This window comes from Ixodes scapularis, unplaced genomic scaffold, assembly GCF_016920785.2.
Source record: "Ixodes scapularis isolate PalLabHiFi unplaced genomic scaffold, ASM1692078v2 PGA_scaffold1__304_contigs__length_218370807, whole genome shotgun sequence".
NCBI lineage: Eukaryota > Metazoa > Arthropoda > Arachnida > Ixodida > Ixodidae > Ixodes > Ixodes scapularis.
Window position 1 is genome coordinate 35467187 of NW_024609846.1, and position 23661 is coordinate 35490847.

General features: G+C 45.5%; 1 protein-coding gene across 1 annotated transcript in view; it reads right to left on the bottom strand.

Annotated features, from left to right (window-relative positions):
• Positions 1-23661, bottom strand: part of LOC120844653 (chymotrypsin-like elastase family member 2A) — a 59153-nt gene that overhangs the window by 18244 nt on the left and 17248 nt on the right. Inside the window, exons 2-3 of the mRNA XM_040216529.1 lie at positions 3334-3517; positions 2107-2236 (exon numbers count right to left, since the gene is read on the bottom strand). Of these exons, the coding sequence (XP_040072463.1) occupies positions 2107-2236; positions 3334-3517 (314 nt within the window). The remainder of the gene's footprint in view (positions 1-2106; positions 2237-3333; positions 3518-23661) is intronic.

Genomic DNA, 23661 nt, shown 5'->3' on the forward strand with positions numbered 1-23661 from the left:
GGTGTATTTAGGCTATCACGAAACGTGTGCTGCAGCGACGGCTGTTATCTCGTGGCATAATTTCTGAGAAAATGTTCGCCCATACGGTGTGCAAGTCAGGTCTGTGCGCACCTGGCGCGCTTGTTTATCCGTAGAATGCGTTCTCTCGCTTTTGTTTCGCCTCCGACCTTAAAAGCGAGCAGGGGAGGTGGAGGGGATTTGCCAGTCTCGACTCTTGAGGCGGATGAGCCTTCATGAATGGACGCCGACTACAGCAGCGGCGGCGTCTGGCGCGGCTTGAAATTTTCATGTGTGGGAGCTCGAAGCTATCACGTGATTGACAATGTAGCTGACGACGTCACCGGTAGTTTTGGCCTTGGACGACCACGCATTTTCCCGGGGAGGTTCCAACTAACAGCCGGTGCTCAAAACAAACGCTTCGACTAATCTCTAGGGATACGAAGCGAATTTTTTTGATTAGGCGGAGCTCTAATTTCGTAAGTGCGAAACTTGAAAAAAAAAACAAAAAACACGAGGCATCGACAGATGCTCATCTCTGGTTGTAATCTTCGACAAAGAGTGCGTTTTATATGAGTGACAAAATGACGCCCTTACGGCGCGGATCCTCAATTGCTGTTGTAATGGTACAAGCGACTTTAGTCAGAAAAGGGTTTTATAGAATAGCGTACATTGCAAGATATCTGACACGTCTACTTTGGAGCAAAGCACTTGAGAAAGCCAGTCGCTGTTACTTACGCAGAACGTTAGGGAATTAGGAAATTCAAAATACGCTAACGTCTAAAAAAGCTGCATGAGGATCCATTGGTGTATACTTTGGGAATGCATTAGGGTAACGATATGAATCACTACACACGTTCCCCTTTCTGAAACGCTAACGCAGACCACTTCAATTTTCTCTTTTGGCTTTATCTTTTGCGTCCTCTCTATTTTTTGTTGGCTGTTTTGGTTTCGTTACGGGGTCAGGGCTAGCGTTTTGCAAGGGTCTTTCTAATTGATTCCCTAAAAGTCAATAATGGATCTTCCGGTGATTTGTTCACCCCCCCCCCCCCCCCCATACACACACACACACTTTCTGTGCTTTGCCTCTTAGAGTACGTCGACGCCCTTCGATAAGGTCATCCGTATCTCTCGTGGAAAGACACATCTACACCACTCGTGGAGGGAACCGCATTCATCGTTTTAACTGCACACACTGATCACAACCCACGCACCACTACTACGGAAACCCAGAGCGAAGAACAACCGGCGACGGCAGTGTGGTGACTGAGCACGCCCCGCATTCCAACGCGCAGTAGAAACACCTCTTAGATAACAAAGCCCTGGTGCTGAAGGAGATGGCGTCATCAGAGAAGACCAACGCTGGACAGAGATGTGACACGACGGTTGCGTCAACGTTCCGCTCAAACTTGATTGGAAGCCGAGCGCTGACGCAGTCCTCGTGTCCACGTCTTCGTCCAGCGTTCGCCTTCTCTGATGACGCAGTCTCATTCAGCAGTACGGTTTTGTTTTTTAGAAGACGTTGCGCGGCGCCGCCTCCTCTCTGGCTTAGAGCCAACTGCGCGCGGGACTCACGAAAACGAAAGCGCTCGTTTTGAAAGAGATTCGGCGGTGTCTGTCAGTTCGCCAGAGCAGAAGAGAGGGAGGGGTTAACTCATGCCGACGTCAGCGCTTCGGGGCAACGGGAGCGTCCCACTAATCGCCCTCTCTCATCTTCTCCCTCTCTCCCCGGCGCTGAGAAACGAAAGATGCCGCCGGGTTTTTGCCAGAAAGAGCGTTTTAATCCTAACGCATTAAAAAGCATTCTTCGCTTTGGCAGTCAGTATGACCCTTCACTATGCTCAGTGACGCAGCGCAGTGGTGTTTTTTAGTTCTGAATGCAAATTCAGCCTCTTTGGTTTTCAATGTAGATTCAGCCTCGTGATTATCTGAGCTGCTCCCTAGATAGCGGGCAGTTGTTCTCTCGCGTATATAGTGGAAACATATGCACTCCAGAATTTCTACTCTGAGAAATGAATAGCATCTATCAAAGCAGCGCTCTAACAGTGTTTTGAGGGAAGCAATCGTGTTTGTTTTGTCATCGAAAGGACCGCCATTTTGTTTTGTTACCGCTGGGAGGCTGGCACGAGAAGCAGGATGGATGCAAATTTCATGGACGTCGACAACAAGCTCCGCTGGTTCTCGTCTTAGGCGCCGGTGTGAACCGAGGTGAATCTTCAAGCTTGCCGGCCGTGTTCCCCTAATTCAAAAAAGAAAGCCGGTGCGAACAGATATAGGGTTCTTACAATGAATTCTAGCACTGCAAAACGAGCCCGCAAAATCAACACTTTTTCGTAGAAAGCTCGAACATGCACCAAAGGGAATTTTAGTGGTGCATTTTTGCTTGCGATATTTTGAGGTGCAATTTTGCTCTTGCGAAAAATAACACTCACAAACTTGCAAGATTCAGCACTGATTTAGCCATCTATAGCTATGTGCAAGTGCGGTTTCTTCTTGCTCGATTTACAGGGCTAATATTAATTCTGGAGTCTCTATATATTACTAACTGACGCGCATACCGCAAAATAAAAACAATAAACTCCACGTGGTGCATAATGAAAAAAAATCGCCGCCAGGTGGTGTGAATGTCTGGGCCGGCTTGCTAGAACAGCGTCTCAGCTGAGACTGGTGGGACGAAAGCGATGCAAAGGCGGGGCACGCGAGCGTCTTGATACGCGGTTTGAGTCCTGCTCAGCTCGTGCGTTGGCTTTGGCAGGGCTTTCTTTCACCCAGTCTCGGCTGAGACGCCCTTTATAGCAAGCCTGTCGTTATTTGCTCGAGAGTGCTGCTGAGCGAACTTGCAGCCACCACTCTCTATCCTACAGCCGCTAGATGCTGTCGATTTCGCTGAAGTCACCGATAGTCCCTAAGAGGTTAAAAAAAAAAAAAAGAAGCGTAGGGTGGGGAGAGTTTTGAGCATTTTTTTTTTGTCAATCCGTAGGCAATGAGATTTATGAATCAGCTAATAATAACAGCGAAAAAGATATCGTAAAGTAAGGACTGTGGACATAATAAGACACACACAGCGTTTCTTCCGTTCTCGGTGACTCTTCGGAGAGCAAGTTGTCTGCTTCTTGCGCTGCAGTTATGGTGACATCCGAACGACGCCGAGCTCTGACTGGCTTTGATTGAAAGAATAGCGGGTAGACCTCAATGATGAATGCCCTGAGGTCCCTACCCACTAATGTTTTCAATCAGCCAATAAGAGCTCAGCGTTCTGACATCACCACAACCTATGTAAAAGAAGCAGACGAACTTGCGGCCGTATAGTTTTAGCACTCTACAATGTCCCCTCACCAGACGCAGTGTGCGGCAGTCAAGACGTGCTGATCGCTGATCAGGGAACCGCCGCAAATATGTCCGCGGCCGCGCTGTTGCAACTGTGCTTGCCAAGGCCAGCTTCCCGGCACGGCGACCCTACCGCCATAAATGCGGTCTTCGGGCTCTATGAAAGGTTCGATCGACGGCCTCCCGCATCCGGCTGAAAAATAATGTTTTGTATTAAGATATAAACAGGGCCTAGTTGGAACACAGCTTGGAAGAAAAGCGCCGAGTAAACAGGGACCAACAAAGAGAAAGAGAGGAAGCGCACTCAAAACTGAAGTTTTATTTTAAACAGCATATTATTACTACCGCCTATGTGGGTGCTTGCTTAAAAAAATAAACGAGAAAAAAAAAACGACTTTTTATTTGTGAGTGCTAGTGACAGCACGCTTGTACACTTGTCCTCCCATTGATGCCTCATGCGAAAATGCCTCGCAAATGACTTTATCCGGTTCAGATATTGTTGTCTTTTTAATTTTGTTTTGCAATCGTCACAGTTTCGTAAATTTAGGACTTCAATTGCTTACAAAGGCATAGCTTTTTTTTTATTAAAACAAAAGTCAAAGATCAAATTTTTGGTCTTTGACTCAAGTTCCAAGTCGAAAACGAACGCATAAACAAATAGTCCGCGATATTAATTTTCGAAGTCCAATTAGTTTCAGAAATTTATGAATTTCTAATGATTACCACGCTATGTAAGGACTTCAGCGGGATTATCACATCTGGGAAAAGTTTTTCCAGATGATAAATTGTGATAAATTTGATATACTCCTAAAATGTGTCCAAAAGAGGAACAAAGAAGAAACAGATCACAGTTTATGTATTGATATGAACTTATGATTTCTGATTGTTTACTCACACGCACGCTGCTGGCTACGGTAACATTATCAAGATTTTCGTAAATAGTACAACGAGCCACATATGAAATATTTTGAAACTATAGTACAGAGGGTTTATTCTTAACTGCCCCGATTAAGTTGAGGTTCGCAAGTACCAACAAAACATACAGAATATGTTTAGCTAAACGTAAAATATCGTTCGTTTGAAAGCATCAACCTATGCATAAAAAGCTGAAACACCCTCTAACGGCTTATAACCTAAACAGAGCTTCTGAATAGTATTTTGCTCAAGTTTATGCCCAGCTTTTCAGATTTATAAATAAAAAAAGGTTCAGAATACTTACCGGGTTTCCGACACCAGACAAGGTTCAGCAGAAAGGCGAATATCACGAGCTTCATCTTTCGGAGATATTCAGTTAGCCTTAGCCGTGCCCTTTGATAGCTAGAAAAATGAGCCGTTAAATAGCAAGTAGACCTGTCTTTTTTTTTTTTTTTGGTCAGCCGCTATTGTATTAGCGACATGACCGCCGCAGCACTGAGTCACACCGTCAGGCGAGAGGAAGGGGGAGGGGGGGGTGCAGAAGGCTTTGCCCCTTTTTGCGCCAACAAAAAGAAATGCTGAATTTGCTTGACTGGAAACACCGCTCTTTGTCTATCACTCGGTTGGATTGCCACGGCGGGAAGTAAGATGGTTCAGATAATCCAAGCGTCGCCTCTTATATCTGTTTCGAACCATGGTCGAAAACGCTAAAAAGACGAACACGAGGAGATAAAACAAACACGGGCGCCTGAGTTTGTCTTCTCTCTTCTGTTGCTTTTTTTACCGCTTTTAGCCATGGTTCAAAACGTTTATCACCAACTAGCCCATCAACAAGTACGTTTAAAATTGATATCTGCTTTGTACGTTCAGGACACCAAAGCGAAAGTAGCGACGTCGAATGTCAACGATTGAGGATTCCTTCTCTCTTCTTATTGTATCCATTGTGCGTTGCGTTATACTTTTAAAGGGCGGGAAGTTCGTCAGTCCTTATGCAGGTCTGGTGTCACCTCTGTCCAAAAGAAATGTTGCTGGTGCAGTACCACTGCACCGGCGACCTCAGCGAAGGCACTTTAAGAAGCGCATGGCATGGGCTGACACGTTCACACTCCTTCCTCACTTATTTGTTCTTCGGCGCTCTTATTAGCATACATCGCTATCTCATTGGCCATGGAGCGTTAGCAGGCGCCGATGGTCGCCGCAACATGCGTTCCTTGAGCGGTCAGTGAGTCCACACAAACGTTGACGTCACGCGGCTGCGGTGGCGCTGCTGTCGTCCTGGTAGATACGCGGAATAATCCCTTGACTTGGATCCGCTTGCTGCGCAAGCGTAGTAATCACACCTACTGTGGGCAAATGCGGACTTGTTTGGAAACAGCGCATAGGTCTTATACGGAGTGCAGGTGGGTCTGCTTCCTTTGCCGGGGTCGTGGTGACGACAGAACGCCGGACTCTGATTGATTTCGATTGAAGGATAGTGGGTAGACTTCAAGGCAGCTTCCTTTGACGTCTACCCACTATCCTTCAATCGGAGCCAATCAGAGTTCGGCCTCGTTCCGACGTCATCTCCTGCTGAAGAAGCAGGCGACTTGCTCTCCGCATAGCTTGGGGACTTTAATGTATGGTAGTGCAGTAGTGATACCGCGATCGCACTCCTGTATATTCGATGCTCGCTCAGATCAGCACGGGCCAACGCCACGCCCAATAACTATAGCCTGTGCACTAGAAAGCTGACTTGATCACAGACAAGGCCCATGACGTCATTATTGGTAAATCCTCGACACGCCTCGAGCGGAAAAAAACAAGCTGAAGAGGGACAAGAGGGGCCGCAATGCGGTAGACGCGTTTCTTTCTGGCGTCGCCGCACACTTGCGTCACGCTTGTTTTGAGACGCTACGAGACCCGCTAGGGGGCGGTGCGTGGATTGGCATTGTGATGACGTTTCGGAGGTGATGACGTTTTGGGAGGTAATGACGCAGGTCTTGTCTTCCAGGTCGCATGAATTGGACCCAGGATCCTTGGGGTTTTCAGCGCGCGCCTTCGCTCCACGTGCTTTGAGTCGCGGTCCGACGATATTGGCGCGCAATGTTTCTGGATTCACGCAAGCTTACTGACACTATGTAACGCGAGCATACTCGCCCGCAACGCCACTCACCAAGAGGAGTCTTTGTCACGGTGTAATTTCGAATATAAGTGTGAAACTTTTTTTTTTCAGTTCCTTTTTTGGCAATTCTAATACGCAACGTGGGTTCCGATGAATGTCAGCCACGGTGGGTTTCCTAATGTGGGCCATAGATTGGGCAGCAGCCCTTTTTAAGCACTCGATTCGGACTCATAACAATCAGTGCCTTGACAAACATTCGTGTAGTGGCTAGAGTTCAATCGATACTATAATTAGAATAGCTAAACCCTAACGATGTGTGGAACTCAGCACATTTTAGGGCTCATCGTAGTACGGCCCTCTATTTTGCCAATGGTAGCGCTGGGTTTTCATGAAGAATGGCGGCATAGATTTATGTCCAAATCACATGGTCCGTTGTTCTGGCTACGAGTTGAGTGAGCGAACTCCTCTCGTGTTTCTCTATTCTATCCTTCGACTGCCATTGCGTGGAAGAAAAAAAAAAGAACGCGTCTTTCGCAACTTACAATTTGAAGGATCAGTTATAAGCTGTATTTACTGAAACTATGAAATGCGTTGCACCGTCGCTTTAAGCTCAGGATTTTCGGCAAGCTTTAGTGGTGGCGCTGAAGGGGTAGCGAGTAGGCCAAGTGCTCTAAACTCGTCCAACACAAAGTTGGAGCCGAAAGTTCGCGGAGCGCGCCGATTGGACTATGGCGTCAAAAGCGCTGCGTCATCGTCGGCCGAGTCCAATAGCTGCGCTCCTCGAACTTAGGCCTCAACTTTGTGTTTGACGACTTTAGAACCCCAAGGAAATGCACATTACTGCACGCCGTATCGCTCAAGTGTGCTCTTAAGTATGAAGCATCCACTATGATGTTATCACAGCTAGCTGATTCCCATGCTCAGTGTTCAAGTGGATAGAACGTATTTTCTTTGCGACATCGAGCGCCACTTATCAAACTGCGATAGGCAAAAGATCACTGTTTTGCGAAGCGGAATCTGCCACCTAAGAGATCAGTGAACGCTATTGACAGCGTGCAAGAAGGCAGTGGTCCATGGTGCAGCATTTAACAGGAGAATTTCGTACATCACTCGTACGTAATAGCCAACCTTAGTTTCTAATAAATGCCCATTGGCTCAAATGAGCACAGCGCTATAAAACAAAAAGCGGTCTCACAGTTGCACTCTTTTTTTTTTTCACACAAGACCTGGACATCGAAAGCAGTGATCATCTCCACATTCTGGCAAAACGTTCGCAATGGTCTAACATTTACCAAGTTCACACAATCCGCCGGCGAGGGAAGCGCAATATGATAATAAGCGGAGCGAAAATACTTATCATGTCAAGTTTATCAATCACTACCATTGGGAAATGTCGTGCCGTAGTGATTTCCGGACCGTCGAACACGCAAGCGCTTCATAGATGCATACTTCAGCGCTGATAAACGAAAAACGTGGTGATGAGTTACTTGCGCTGCCGCTCTCAGCTGCGGGAGACAGGATCAAACTCTAGTTCCGAGAAACTCCTGCTCGTCGAACTACGTATATGGTGCATCAATGACTTTCCTTTTAGGGTTATACTATTTTTGTAGTATAGATACTGAGAGCACGCGCTCACGAGGAATATACACAAAATATGCGGCAAAAAATGCCGCCGTAGCACACTCAATGACAAAAGCGTATCGGGAGTCAGTCTTTCGACTGCCAGAGAACAAAAAAGTAACAAACGCGTTAGAAAAAAAATAGTGGGATGTTATCACCCTAAGCAAAGCGCACGAACAGGCACCGTAACAACATGACAACACATACGCAGGGATGCCAGACTTTAATACGCTTTCGAATGTCAAGGTACCAAACCTTTGCACCGGATCGAGATCGAGAACCGCGACCACTGGAAGGCAAAGACACGGTCAAGTGGAGCGGGCACTGCTTCAGTTTGCGTTGTAACGCGGGCTCTGTCGTTGATGGTCCTGTCAACCAGATGCCGGTGTGGAGCGGCACTCCCCCTCTAGTTGCGGCACGCTCCCAATCGGGCACTCTGCGGTTACTTAACCATGAACTAACCCTGCTTGCAACTGGCGGTACAGTGTCGCTGCCTCCAAATGCAATCGCTTTTTGGATGCTAAATTCTTCCAATGCCACGTCCGATGCTGTTCATGTAAAACAGTAAAACGTGGCGTGAAGTGCAGCTTGACCGGGAAAAGCTTTCAGGTGATACTAAGCACATTTTGTGTACAGATCCTCTTTGACGTGAATATGTCTTTAAGATAAAATCAACTGACACCTGTGTTTCGCGCAGATAACCAGTTGATCATCCGCATTTGATCCACATCCTCAGACTTTGTAACCGGACTCTGAAAGCATCCGCAGTGTCCCTAAATTATAGTATCTGCTTTCGATCCGCACCCGGCGAATTCGCACCCGAATCCAAACCGCATCCGCGAAATTCGGAACAACATCGGACGCCGAATCCGCTCAATCGTGCTATATCATTTAATCAAGCGTGGATAAAAATAAAAGGTCTCGATGGCACTTTTTCCGCCGTTCGCTAACCTTTCTACAAGACCTCTTTGAGTCAGAATATGGAGAAAGTCATTTTTACCGTATTTTGTTTTATCGTATTTGTATTGTAAGCGATTACCTTTTCGGAGACAATGTGCGTCGCTGGAAAGATTATCGCGGTAACGAGATCGCCCCGGAAGTCTGCGATATTCTCTCCGTTCATCCTTAAGGTGAGAGAACGAGCTCCGCCTTCAGGGCAAGCTTTCTGCCCTTTGTAACACAAATGTGAACGCGCAGGCACGGGCAAAGCACTGCGGAAGCACTGCGGAAGCCAGCTAGCTTTCTTGGAAAGCGGACCCTCTAGTCATAGCATTAGGGTGAACGGAGTACAGAACATGCGCTCAAACGGAAGAACTATTCATTTTTTTTTTTGCAACACCCACTTTAAGCAGACGCGTATTTTTAAACATAATATTGAAAAAAGACATACTAATAAGTTTGTGCCATTTTATTTAGGGTAAATCAACAAAACAAAAAGGAGAGGAAAGGTGATCACTCACTGCAGAGAAATACTCGTATATACGTGGCAAGACTCGAGTACATCACTGGGGAAATAGCACAGTATTCAATAATGGGAGCGCCTCAAATCGGTTATAATTTTAAACACGACCCCGAATAGAGTTCTCCAAACCACGTACCAGCCAGCTTACTGTCGAGAAAGGAAGGAATAAAACACACACAGACATTATGTTTTAGTTCTCGAGGGGATTTCTACTTTGTTGTTGCTTGTACGTTTTTGTGTTTTCTTTGGCAAAACATTTTCCGCTCTTTCCCTGCCAAACAAGCACAGGATTTCCCAGGACAATTGCTGAACATGCATTTTTTACGTTTTCTAGGGACAACATTTTTGGTAAGATTGAATGCTCTAAATCGATCTTTGGCAAGAATCAAGTGTTTCTTGGCGTAAGAAAAAATTGTTTCCCTGTCTTGCTAGTTTTCTCTGGGAAATCTTCTCGCAGCTGCGGGGTCACAATCAATTCACAGTTCTGAGAAACTCCTGCTCGCCGAACTTCGTGTTTGGTGCCTCAATAACTTTCTTTTTAGGGTTATACCATTTTTTTGTAGCGTCGCTATCGACAGCTTGCGCTCAAGAGGACTATACAAAAAAATATTCGAGAAAAAAAGCAGCCGTAGCACACTCAGCAACAGAAGCTCGTGTTGGGAGACGTTCTTTCCAGTGCCCCGTAACAAAAAAGAAACAAAACCGTTAGAAACAAAATAGTCGGAAGTTATCACCCTAAGCAAAACGGACGAAAAGGCACCGTACCAACATGACAACGCATACACAGGAGTGCCAGACTTTAATATGCTTTCGAATGTCAAGGTACAAAACCCTTGCTCCGGAGCGAGGTCGAGAAGCGCGACCACAAGAAGGCGAAGAGGCGGTCAAGGGGAGCTGGCAGTGCTTCAGTTTGCTAAATAACGCGGGGTCTTTCGTTGGTGGCGCTGTCAACCAGTTGCCAGTATGGAGCGGCGCTCTATACTGGCAACTGGCACGCTCACAGTCGGGTTCTAGGTGTGGCACACTCTAGGTGTGGCACGCTCTCAGTCGGGTTGTGGTTTCATAACAAGAAGCCGAGAAAATGGAGATTACTTGGTTTTTATTGGGTGGACTAACAGGTAGGCACTCTGCGCTATACTAAAACCATGAATGAACCCTGCTTGCAATAGAGGTACATTGTCGAAGCATCCAAATAAAATTGCCTTTAGTTATCAAATTTTTTTTTAATCCCACGTGCGATCCTGTTCATATAAAACAGTAAAACGCGGCATCAAGTGCAAATTTACAATGAAAAGCTCTGAGGTGATACAAAGAGCATTCTGTTTACAGGAGGTTTATTACGTGAATGCGTTTTTAAGTTAAAGCAAACATATGGGTAGAGCTCCGCACCGATAACAGTTTGATCATCCAAATTCCATTTGTATTCTCCGATTTCGTATCCGGACTCGAACCGTATCCGCAGTGTCCCTAAAGTATTTTATCTGCTTTCGATCCGCATCCGAAAAATTTTCATTCGCATCCGAGCTGCATCCGCAAAATTCGGAAAAAATCCGACCCCCAATCCTCGCATTCATTCTACATCATTAAAGCAAGCATGCATTAAAGGGACACTGACACCCACCAAAATATTTTTTTCATTTTTTGCCAGGCGCTTTATTATGGTGTCGGAGGACTACCCAATTAATGTTTTTCAACAGAGTAGCGTATTTTTTTAATAAAGCCAAAAGACGCAACAGCTCCAAACCGAAACCGAAACCCGACGGAGGTCGGAGAAGCGGAGAGAAGAGAGTGGAGTGGCGGAAGTCACGTGGCTACACCCGACCGTGCGTTTTTTTTTTGTTTTTTTTTTTTCTCCATTCCGTAGCAGACGACTTGCGGCTTACGGGAACTGTTCGCCGTGCGATTCGTTTGCAGTTATGTTTGTTCCGCTCGTTGTTCTGTACTCCAAGATGAGTTGTTTTGCACATTGAGGAGTTGGAGATGAGTAGTGAGTGCCCGTGGTGAATTTCCATGATCGGCTCCGAAAAGAATACACCCAAGATGTTGCGTGAAGAGCTGGCTCACATGTCCTGCGTCCGAAAAAAAGTGGCATTGTGCGACAGAGTTTCCGAAAGATCAACGGGATCGAGGCCAATGGCTGGCTGCAATTCCTGTAGAAGATTTATGGGCACCTCGGAAAGCGGACGCTACCTGGGCCCGTTTTCTCGAACGCGAACCGTGGTTTCAAGTTAACTATTGTCCCTAGAAGGGGGAATTCTAGGTCACGTGACTCGAAGAGCAGGGGCGCCGAGGGAGGAGCAGTACCTAGAAGCAAAATGGCCGCGGCGTCGCTTAATGACGGCTAATCAAGGAGGTTAGAAGTACTTGGAGGGGGCACGTTGCAATATTGGTGAAGCCTAGTCATAAAAAGTTTAAACGATTTTGTGCCCAGCGTGACCACGGATCTCTCTGGCGATTGGTGCGCGTGACATGTCACGTGTGAGATGGATGGTTGAATGTAGAAGGGCTCCTTGCAGGCTTGCGGGCGCTCCGTCCGGTAGGTTTTATCAGATCGAAGGCTAGGCTGTGGTGTATTCTAGTACCCCGTAGCAAGACGAAGGCTAGCTACGGTCACGTGATGTGGTCACGTTGGCATGGTAAGTGAGGAGAGTAAGGAGGAAAATGAGAAAGAGGCGAGGCGTCAAGGGAGCATGGCTTGTGGAGGCTACGCGGCCGACGTCATGCCCTCTCCTACCCTTCTATCCTCCTTGGGGCTAATAGTTCTGCTTGGTTCTGCTGAGCATTCATTTCGATCCGGCTGTTATATTAATGACGCACCACCAACCTTTTGGCACGTCAAGCAAAGCGATAGTTCAGAGGGACTACTAAACTAACCGACGGCAGCATTCCGCGAACGCATCACTCTTCAGCAGTCCGGGATCCAAGACATATGACGGTACATAAGCCTTGCAAGTGTTTTTATGGTGAGTAAAAAAAAATGTTTTGCGAACGAGTGTTGGTATATATTTATAATCAACGTTTAATTTGTTACACTATGCACGCCAACTCGGGAGCAGCGATTACTTTGCGGAGAAAGGGGGTTATCCTCAATAAAGTCTTCGTTCCGGGTGAACAGCTGAGACATTGTACTGTTTTTTTGTTCACAGTGCGCCGACAGTATTCTGGCAGCATTGAGGTTTCTACATATCCCCGGTGGCCAGCAATTTAACGGTGATGAGAAGCTTGGCTTCTCGTCACCGGTGGATCGGTTGGACAAACGGAAGAGAGGGCAAACAGTTGAGATCAGCAGGAATCGCAGAAACGTGCTTCGCAAGGAACAAAAACGAGACTCCAGCACCGGCGTTGCCAGACTGGAAGGAACACGGTAAAGTTATGCGTTGTTTATGGCGAAACATATTGAAGGAAATGATTCTTATATTTTCGAATATTCGTCGACAAGCTCTAGCATAGTAGCTAAAATTTCTTCGTACCATCGGAAGCAAATAAATTGGTCTTCAAGTACAACATTACTATATTTTGTCTTAAAATAACATACTAGATCGATAACAACCAGCGGAAAAAGAGGCTAAAAAAATGACTGGCTTGTTTCACCGATAGATGGCGGATCTTATTGCCCAATCAAAAAGAATTATTGTTGTTCTATATCCAGCCGTTTATCACACTACCTAGGTACTTTTCCCTTGCTAGGCACCGTGGTTTACCAAAATGGGTTTACCATCGCTTCGAGAAAACCGGCCCTGATTTATATGCTCCTTGCATTTTGTGGAAAGTGATTACATTGAGTTCGCAGGTGTCAAAAAGGAAATCCCATGACATTTAATTCAGCGACGTGTCGTCCACAACATTCGTTTGCTATAATTTTTGTTTTGTTTCTTCAGTGATAATTGTAAAAAAAAGAAAATGTTGACATGAAAAAACGTTTGAAAAAAAAAAAAAGTGCTCCACGGGGGATCGAACTCGGTCCTACCGCGTTTAAAGCGGACGTCTCTCCCGCTGAGCTACTGGGGCATCTCTCTACGGGGAGATCTCTTTCCTTTGTAATATTTTAGCCGGTAAACTGTAAGTTGGAAAGTTTGCTGCCGATTTTCTTCCAGCAAAAGCACACCCGGGTCCAAGTCGGGAAGCACCACGCATTGGCAACATTCGCACCTAGTAAAGAAATCGTACACGCGCATATTCAACTCGAAGTAGACCCGCCGTGCTTGACGTTTGCGCGGGCGATGTTTTCAGCCACGAGAAGGGAGCGACGGCTCGGCGACGTCTTCGTGCAAATCGGCTTGGTGGTCGGGCGTGTCGTACGGGATGAATACCAATTCAAATTTCTCTTTAAAAGGCAGACAGAATTCGCCGGGACCGCGAACGACAGTTATGAAATACAGGTCCCACGCCCGTCGTCCGCTGCCATCGCCGTCCCCGCAAGTCCCACGATACGCGAAACGACGCACGCACAGAATGCTTCCGGTTGTCTGTGGAACTTTTATTTTCAATCAACGTATTGGCAGCTTTCTAAAAGCCACAAAAAATGGCTTTCATATTTTTTTTTTCTATTTTTAATATTGAGTGTGTGCCTTCAGTGACCAACGACTTTGATTAAATTTGGTGGTCGCATCGATACCTTAGAAAACGGCCCGCGACCACGGAAAAGAGAGTGAGCGAGGCTCGAACCGGCCAGTTCTTGATCGGCGGTTTTCGGGCGGAAAGAAACCGAATTTCGAGTCGCAAATTGTGTTCTGAGTAGTTGGGCTCTCATATGTCATGTACAACTAAAAACCTTGTCGAGCACAAACACCCTGTCAGTGTCCCTTTAAAAAAACAATTTCGGATGGTACTTCATACGCTGCTGTTTATCCTTGAACAAGAACTCGTTGAGTCAGAATATGATGAAAGTAATTTTGTCATATTTTGTTTTATCGTATTTGTATTATAAGCGGTCATCCTTCCAGGTATTCTTTGGGTCCCTAGAAAGATTATAGCAGTTATGAGATCATCCTTGGAGTCTTCGACATCCTCTTTATGCTCCGTTCACCTTTAAGCAGAGACTGGAAGCTCCGCGTTCAGGGCGAGCTTTCTGCCCCTGGTAAACACAAGTGTGAATATACAACGCGCAACCAAAGCACTGCGGAAGCCAGCGAGCTCGCGCTGAAGGCGGAGCTTCTAGTCTCAGATTAAAGGGATACTAAACCAAAATATTGATTTCGCAAAATAAGGCCGCAGAAGCGTTGAAAGGGACGCTGCGATCTCCAAAAACTCACTCATACGTCGGTATCTCCAACGGATGGACGTATTTTTAAAAAAGAAGGGCGCGATCAGTCAAGGACTTTGACGTCCCGATTTTCCGTGAGCAGCTGAGAATGAAGGGAAGCGGCCTCGCTTCCTTCCTCCTTTCATATGTTCACCAGCGTGACGGGACGAAGAGAGGAGGGCAGGGAATGAGAACCGTGACACCACATGTCTCGTCGGCCTCGTCGGCTGTGTGGAATCGCACATCTCTTTTCCGAAAAATACGGCCATCCGTTAAAGATATTGATTTATGAGTGATGTTTTGGGCTTCTGCAGAATCCCCCCTATCGCTCCAGCCCTCTTTTGTGAGCTCAAAATTTCAGATAGCATCCTTTATGGGTGAACCGTGGAAGCTCCGCGTTCATCAGAAGAACCTTTTCATACATTTTTTTAAATTTTATTTTGTAGCACCCACCTTAAGGATACCCACATTTTCAGAACATAAAAAAAACATACTAATATGTTTACGCCATTTTATATAGGTAAATCAATAAAAAAGGGGGAGAAGAAAGGTGGTCGCTTACTGCAGGGACATACTCGTATATACGTGGCAAGACGGAAGTAGATCACTGGAAAAATATCACAATATTCAATAAAGGTAATACCTCATATCGGTTTTAATTTTTAACACGACCCCGAACAGCGTGCTAAAAATCCACGTACCATTTAGCTAACTGTCGCGAAATAAAAAAAAAATGAAAGCCGTTTACAATTCCCTGTAACGCCGGTTAGAGCGCAGCTCTTGAGGAGGAAGATGGAAGCGTACTGAGGGATAGGTGACTCCTTGAGGTCACGTGACCTCATGGGGTCACGTGACCTCAGGGGGTCACGTGACCTGAAGGGTCACATGACCTTAGGGGGTCACGTGATCCCCAGAAGTCACGTGACTTCAGGGGGTCACGTGACCTCAAGGCGGTCACGTGACTTTTGGGGGTCACGTGACCTCAAGGGTTCAGGTGACCTCAGGGAGTCACGTGACCTAAGGAGATCACGTGACCTAAGGGGGTCACGTGACCTAAGGGGGTCACGTGACCTAGAGGGTCACGTGACCTAGGGGTGTCACGCGACCTGGGTGGGTCACGTGACCTCGCGGTCACGCCAACGGCGACGCCGACGGCGACGCCGACGCCGCTCAAGCCGGAAACGGGCCCCTAAGAGCTGCGCTCTAAAAAATAAAGCACACATAGACATTACGTTTCACTTGTAGAGGGGACTTCCTTCTTGCGGCGTGTACGTTTTAAGTTTTCTTTGGAAAAAAAAACATTTCCCGCTCTTTCCCTGTCAAAGGAGAACACGCTTCTCCGGGACAATTGATGAACCGGTATTCTTTACTTTTTCTAGGGAGAACATATTTTTCAAAAAATAAAGCTCTAAAGCGATTTATTCATGTACGGACGCTGTCTTTTTTGTGCAGTATTTATCTGCAGGCCTACATAATTTTTTTAGGGGGCAAGTTTCTTAGGGTCTGGCCTTGTCCATCCGTCCGGCATCCGTGCTCACATCGATTGCCATCCCATCTGTCTGTCATGGATTAAACGTTGCATGTAGCCGCTCAACGTCCATACAGGAGAGGGCGCTGCGGTCAAATCCGTATATAATCATGTTAAACTTTGCATGCATTGCCTTAACGTTTATAGACGAGAGGGCGCTGCGGTCGAATGCTCAAATGCGTATGTAACCACGTTCCATACCACATATTCTCTTTCTGACATGGACCGTTGACTTAAGCGGTGGAGAGGCGTTCCCACGGCTTCTAGCGGATCCAAGCTGATCCGCTAGAAAAACCACTGGCTCTGCATTTCACCGACCATAAAGCAGTAATAATGAAGTCGAAACGCAACCCGGAACTGAGCTCTACCTATGAGCAATAAAAAAAAAAATCAGCATCATCAGCACTACCTATGAACAATAAAATCAGTATCATCAGCACCACCATAGCTTCGCCCCAATCAACATCATTCACCACGTGGAGATGTCGTGATTGTTTTTTTGTTGAGATGGCTTGGTGGTTTTACCATGTTGTTACGTGTGGCCACATTGTTTCATGTGTTTCTGCAGGCTTAAAAACATCAATGTGCGTCGTTCTTTGTCACGGCGCGGGGGCCAATCTGGATTTAAATCCTTGTTTTTTGTCTTCGTATACAGTGTTTTTACTGCCTATTTTTTATGTTTGATTTTTCATGATCAAGTAGATTTCGTCCTCTGTCAGACATTTCTTTTGTCTGGGCATGCTGGATTGTCTGGCTGTGAAGGGAAAGGGGGGGGGGGGGAGCAGTTTCCTTGTCAGGCATGTAGATGCATTTTGTGGAGGCCCCCATGACAACTGTATTCCTCGACAGTTGTCTCACTAAACTTTGACTTTGACTTCGAAAATTAGGCTTTTCTTGGCGTAAGTAACAATTTCTACCCGACTGTCGTATTTTCTCTAAGCAGTGCGCCTTACAGATTTATTTTTAGCCGCATCTGCCAGTTGACTGCATATTAGCGCTTCGTCTCTGTCCCCTTCTTGGTCCTTGTTTATTCGGCGCTTTCCATTCAATGACTGCATATATTCGTAGGGGATGTGCGGGTGAACTGAAAAGGGATCTACACATCGGGTACTATGCAGCGTGAAAATGAATATGTAGCGTTTACATGGTGATTTATTCCGATAGTGTAGCTTCGTGACTAATAGTACGACTGAAATAAATATGGTCATATTCATTATGATTTACGGCTACACTACGTGTAGGACCTTGAGCGGGCACCGCGCACGAGGGAGGAGCTAATGCTGGCCCGAGGCATTTTGCCTGTTGACAATATCAAGACAGTATACTCCGCAATTTCAATGTGCAAACGCGCTGAATTCGGTGCAGACCAGAAGTTATCGTTAAGATCTGTCAATGTGAGCCATAAAAAGTCAGATGGCGAACGCAAAGCCCGTCACTTTGCCACCACTCTTTCCCGAGAGCGTCCTTAATGTGTGGGGTGAGGAATAGCCATAGGGTTACTCAAGAGCCAAAGGGTGTGGGGGAGGGGGGGGGGGGGAGGATTACTCCTTCCAGCTGTCGGAGCGTGATTGGGAGGAAATATGGGGGAATATTTTAGAGAGGTAATTCTGTGCAGCGGGACATATGTCCATCGCGTATGCAATTAGTTGTGATAGCCTGAGGCAGTGCGGGTATTTAGGGTCGCTCCTAAGCATGTGGTGCGCCACAAAAAAAAAAAAAAAATTCCAGTAATGTAAGAATGTTACTTATTCATTCCATTTCTGCAAAGCTTTTCGTAGGCATTCAAGACAGGATGTTTAAAACTATACAGGTATGCTAATGACATCACTGCACGCACATATTATTGATTACAAAAAAGGCGTGCCTCATGAAAAAAAAATAACTTGATATTTACTTGTTATTTACGAAAACAAAGACACATTTCAGCATCTAGTTTAATGGTAAGCATTTGTTCTGGATATAGACATTTTTATATATGAGGCTACTATACAGGGTGTTTCAGAGAACGCAGGCCAAATCGCTCCTGCGAAAACTACTCATCGCAACGAAAAAAGGCTTGTGGCGTTTTGGTCCTGGGCCAGGAGCCCATTTACGAAAATTATTAAAGCCCGGAATAATTAAGTTGCTAATTATTTTTGCGTAATTAAGTCTTTTTAATATTGTGTTTGAGGGCATCGTTTAAATTAGAAAATTGCCCAGCATCATCGAAAAACTCTAAATCAACAAATTGCAGAACGATCGAAGGCACGCAAAGCATTTTACGGCTTTCTGAAAAACCGCACAAAATCGACGGGTTTTTAAGTTTCGGTTCGCTATCGGAGCGCCGCTCAGCCCTGGCGGCACCGCGCCCCGTGGAGAGATAGTGTAACCAGCCTCTGCTGCGTCGCGCGATGACAGCGCGACGCAGCTACTGAAGGAATACTTCCGCTCGTAGTAATGCAGCCGGTCGACTGTATGTCGGAAAGTTTGCTGCCGATTTCCCGGATTTACCTCCTTTACCTGTACTCCCGGCTTGAAGTCGGGCAGCACCACGCATCGGCCCCATTCGCACCTAGTAAAGAAACCGTACGCGTGCGTATTCAACTCGAAGTACGCACTTCGTGCTTGATGTTTGAGCGAGCGACGTCTTCAGCCACGAGAAGGGACGACGGCTCGGCGACGTCTTCGTGCAATCAGCTTGCTGGTCGGGCGTGTCGTACGGGATGAATATCAGTGCTTTTGATCCGTCCAAAATTTCTCTTTCGAAGGAAGACAGAATTCGTCGGTACCGTGAACGACAGTTGTGAAGTAGAGGTCCCACACCCGTCGTCCGCTGCCACCCGCGAGTTCCACGAAACGCGAAATGACGCCATGTTGAGAATTATGCAGTGAACGCACAGAATGCTTCCGGTTGCCTGTGCAACCTTTTTTTTTTTTCTTTTTTTTTTTAATGAACATATTTTTAGCTTTTTAAAAGGCAAAAAATATGGGCTTCATTTTTTTTTTTTATTTTTAGTGTCGACTGTGTGCCTTCAATGACCCTCGACTTCGATCAAATTTGGTGGCTGTGTCTAAACCTCAGAAAATGGCCCGTGACCACGGAAAAGAAAGTGAGCGCGACTCAATCCGGCCAGCTCTCGATCGGCGGTTTTTGGGCGGAAAGAAACCGAATTTCAAATCAAGTCAAATTTGGGGGTTTTACGTGCCAAACCAACGACGGGCATCTGGCACGCCCCGGTGGAGGACTGAGGATTAATTTCGACCCTCTGGGGATCTTTTGACGTGCAACCGCAAGCTCGGTTACACGGCGCCTTCTCCGCAATAAGCCTCCGCCAGATTGTGGGCACTTCGGCCGGGATTCGAACCCGCCACATGGGGATCCGTAGGCCGACGCTCTCGGCTCGGAGCCACCGAGGCGGCTAGAAACCGAATTTTAAGTCGCAAATTCTGTTCTCGGTATTTAGGCTCTCATATGTCACGTACAACTAAAAACCTCGGCGAGCATAAATACCCTGTCATTGTCCCTTTACACATTGTTTCACCCTTTCCCAATTTTTGGACGTCTCCCACCATCTGCACAGACATCAAACGCGAGTCCATACACCCTCGATTTGCGGGTTCACAGCTCGCACCAGAGACGATTTAGCGTAGCGCGAGGGTGTCGAAGTCTCGTTGTCTTTAATGTGAGTTGCTTTATTTTAGCACACTATTGATGCACGGCTGAAAAGCGGACGGCGCGAGGCTAGGAGCATGGTCTTTGAGGGTACGGATGTTACCTCTTTCGGTTTACTTGTCTGGGCATGGTAGTCGAGTCCACTCCTCACTTTACAGTCAACCGTCAACATAGAGGGGGGGGGGGGGGTGGGGGGGGAGGCCATCTAAGGAGTGCTGACAGAGGGAGAGAGAAAACGCGTAAAAGTGGTGTGATCGTCTATGGTATTGTGAGGCTGATGGCCACCGCTTCTCTCGCTTTGTATGTCCTGCATTGCCTCCACATATATTGGCATAAAGGTAAGGGCCGATGAACGATCGATAGCCCGTAATCGCCACATTTTTTTTTTCTTACTGATCGAGTTGTATGGCTTGAAGTGTTCCTCGTCTCTATGGCCGTCTCTTAATGAGCTGTTCAAAATTCAGGGCATTAAGGAGAACAGAAGCCTATAATGTCAGTGCATACTTTTATTGCCAAAAATACCCATTTTTTGGGACGCCAGCATTCTGCATTCGGTATACATTATAACGCTAGAACCAAGTTTTTCTTTTCCTGTGAATCACAAGGGAAAAACTCGAGTCAAAGGGAGCTTTCATGGATCGCTTCTTTAGCTCCGAGTCTCGTAGCGGAGGTAGGCGCTGCTGGTGAGCCTGCGCACCGCTAGCTTTGTCTGCACAATTCCAGGGATATTTTCCGGAGGCCGTAAGCTACCGGGAAGGCGGCTGTGGTTGCAGCTTTCGGTGCCTTCTCAGCTTACAGGTGAACGGAGTGAGCTTACACTCTTGTTTTTTTTTTAATGCAATACTTTATTGTTAGAAGAACTACAATAATACGGGCGTATAAGAAATGAAAAATAGTGTTGCAGAACATTTTTGAAAATAAAATCAAAATTGTTTCTATCGTTTTCTGGATTAGTGTACGAAAAAAGTAACATGAAATTAATTTGTTATGTAACGAGTAAAGTAATTTGTTACTTTTCAACCTCAATTACATTTGAGGCTCGGTAATTTGTAATTGTGATCCATTTCATTTTTCAAATAACGAGCACCAAGTCTGCCCGTGACCTACACACTAATTCAGCTTCCCCGCTAAACGTAGCAGGGAAATTGACTTCACGTAACCTGATGTGATGTTGCTTGTACGACAATTTAGTTTCCTTTCTAAGTTTAGCAGAAATGTTAACGTCACGTAACGTACACAACTAGTCAATGTTGTAGACCGTTTCACGTATGCTACATAATCGCCCATATATTGTGTTGCATAAATCAGCATAAAGATCAAGTTTTCATTAAGCAAAAAAAAAAGTACACTAATGCAGTCCATTTGGTGCTTCATGGCATATTACGAACTAACTAGTCTGCATATACTTCGAATTTTCTCGCGACTTGTTTTGGGATCTATGTAAGGTGCAATGAAGTTGTCAACGTAGGATGACACTTTGACAAAAAGCTGCGGTGCGTAGGACCATCCACAGCCAAGAGGGCCTCCACTGACGATGCCATGTTGCGACCACACGCCGTCATTTCTGTGCACAACAGGTCCACCACTGTCGCCCTAAAAAAAAAGGCCACACATCAATTCCTTTTTTTTTTTCCTTATATGCAAGCTTTTGTTGTACGAGTAAAGAGCCTTAGCAGCTGTTTCCTAGAAGAAGGAACCGCGTGTTTCGACCTGTGTAAATAAACTACGTGTCGCAGAATGCTGCAAGTCTGTTTGAATGTGACGTTAGCGGTAATCACAAAATACGAAAGTTAGCGAGACCAAGATGCATAAGGAAAAGACGCAAATTCCTCATTGAGCTAGCCGACTTAGATCTGGACTTAATATCTTCGAGCCAATAAATGACGTTCTGGACGCATGTTGTATTTATATTGTCACAGATGAAAAATAATAGAGGAACGTCCAACTGAAAATAAACGTTTCATGAGGCGGACGTGTGATTAAAAGTTTAAGCAAAAAGGAACCGTACATTGTGTAACTGCGACGAAAGAACTAGTCTCCGAAGCAGCAAATCATTTTGCAATCTCGCGTGATTTGTTCAAGGATGGTTTGAACCAGAATAAACAAGGACAGCCGCTACTGGCTTGAAACTTTCCAGAAGTTTGAAGTTTTGAAAAACAGACAAAATGAACGGGCAAAACTGGGTTGAAACATCATTCCATGAATAGCAGCTACGTTACTTGCGAACTTCGCTAGACACGCTGCAATATCAGTGAAAAACAGTTGGCAGCAAGAAATAGAGTTGTTCTCTGCATTACAGACAAATTGATTTCACGAAAATAAATCATAAAGTCCCCCATAGTGTCATTCTTGATGTGATAATATTATGTTTAGGTACAAATAGGCTCATAGAGACGTTTATTAATGTCTTACGGGATTTGTCGTTTGATCCAGGTAAGGTCATCTACACAAAATTTCGCGTCGTATACCTACCCCTAGCGTCATACTCTCGAAGAGTTTTGACTTGCTGCGATGTGTGCTTTATTTGAACGGCCCGAGAAATAAAGTTATGTACTCTGCTAAGCAACCGGAACTTTAAATACATACTAATATCAATTGAAGCGCCTGTGACCTGCAAATTGTGGTGGAAATCCGAGCATCTTCGCAGAAGGGTGTTAATAGGTTCGATGATAATGATTTAAACATTCGTATAGAAAGCGAAATGACTGATTTTAGATAATAAAATAGACCACCTGGCACACACCTTCTAACTACTCGGCCGGATTAAAAAAAAAAAAAAACGTTCTGGAACTAATACGGCGTTGGTACAATAAAAGCAAAGCAAATTTTAAAATCAAATAACAGCGTTGCGTCAGCATTTTCGACAGACCGGTCTTCGTCTGTTCTGTTCCAATCCTACAAACACTTGCAGAGTCAAAATAATGACGCAAATTTGACAAAAATGAAGTTACGCTTTTTTTTCTACTTTTTTTTTTGTACCTGAGGAAATGATTGGTATAGTAGTGTAGGGAGCGGGTAGCGTTTGCACTATACTCGACAGTTGAAAAATGATCGATAGTGAAGCTTTTCGAGATTTCTAAATAAAAGATTATAATGACATAATAATTCACGGCTAGTGAGTGTCGAAAACTATGTGACAGCACCTAAAAAAGTGCCAAAAAACGAAAGGACGATGAGAAAGACAGACCAGAGCGCACTCGCAACTGGTTTTTACTTGTGAACTAATCATATGTATATGTTTCAACCGACACTTGGAGGGATGGTGAACTGAACATTTCAGTGTCTATAATCAGTCTTGGGTAGTAACGCGTTACTAGTAACGCGTTACTGTAATTTCGTTACTTTTTTAGTAACTTGTAACTGTAACGAGTTACTTTTTGAAAATGTAACTTGTAACTGTAGTTCTATTACTTTTTCTGAGGTAACGATGAAAGTAACGACGTTACTTTTGTCGTTACTTTCCAGTTTTTTATGAATAATATATCACTGAACGAGTACAATTTAGACATTCGTTTTGCTTTCGAAATTGTCTGTTCCGACATTTTGAGTGTCAAGTTATTTTTTGCACAAACTTGTGAGTACGCTCTTTCTCGCCAGTCACGACCCGAATATAGCCACGTGTAGATTTGGTTAAAAAACAATGTAGTTATCTTTAGCACGCCAGTATACTTTGTGAGTGAACACTTACATCTTGGTATCTTGAAGAACTATCTCTTTTGCGGTTTTTCGTTTTTCTGCGCAAATGCTTTTTAATCGGGCGAATCAAACATGAACCTCCAATGCACGCGGAGGGCAGTGCGAATGTTTCGCATTTTGA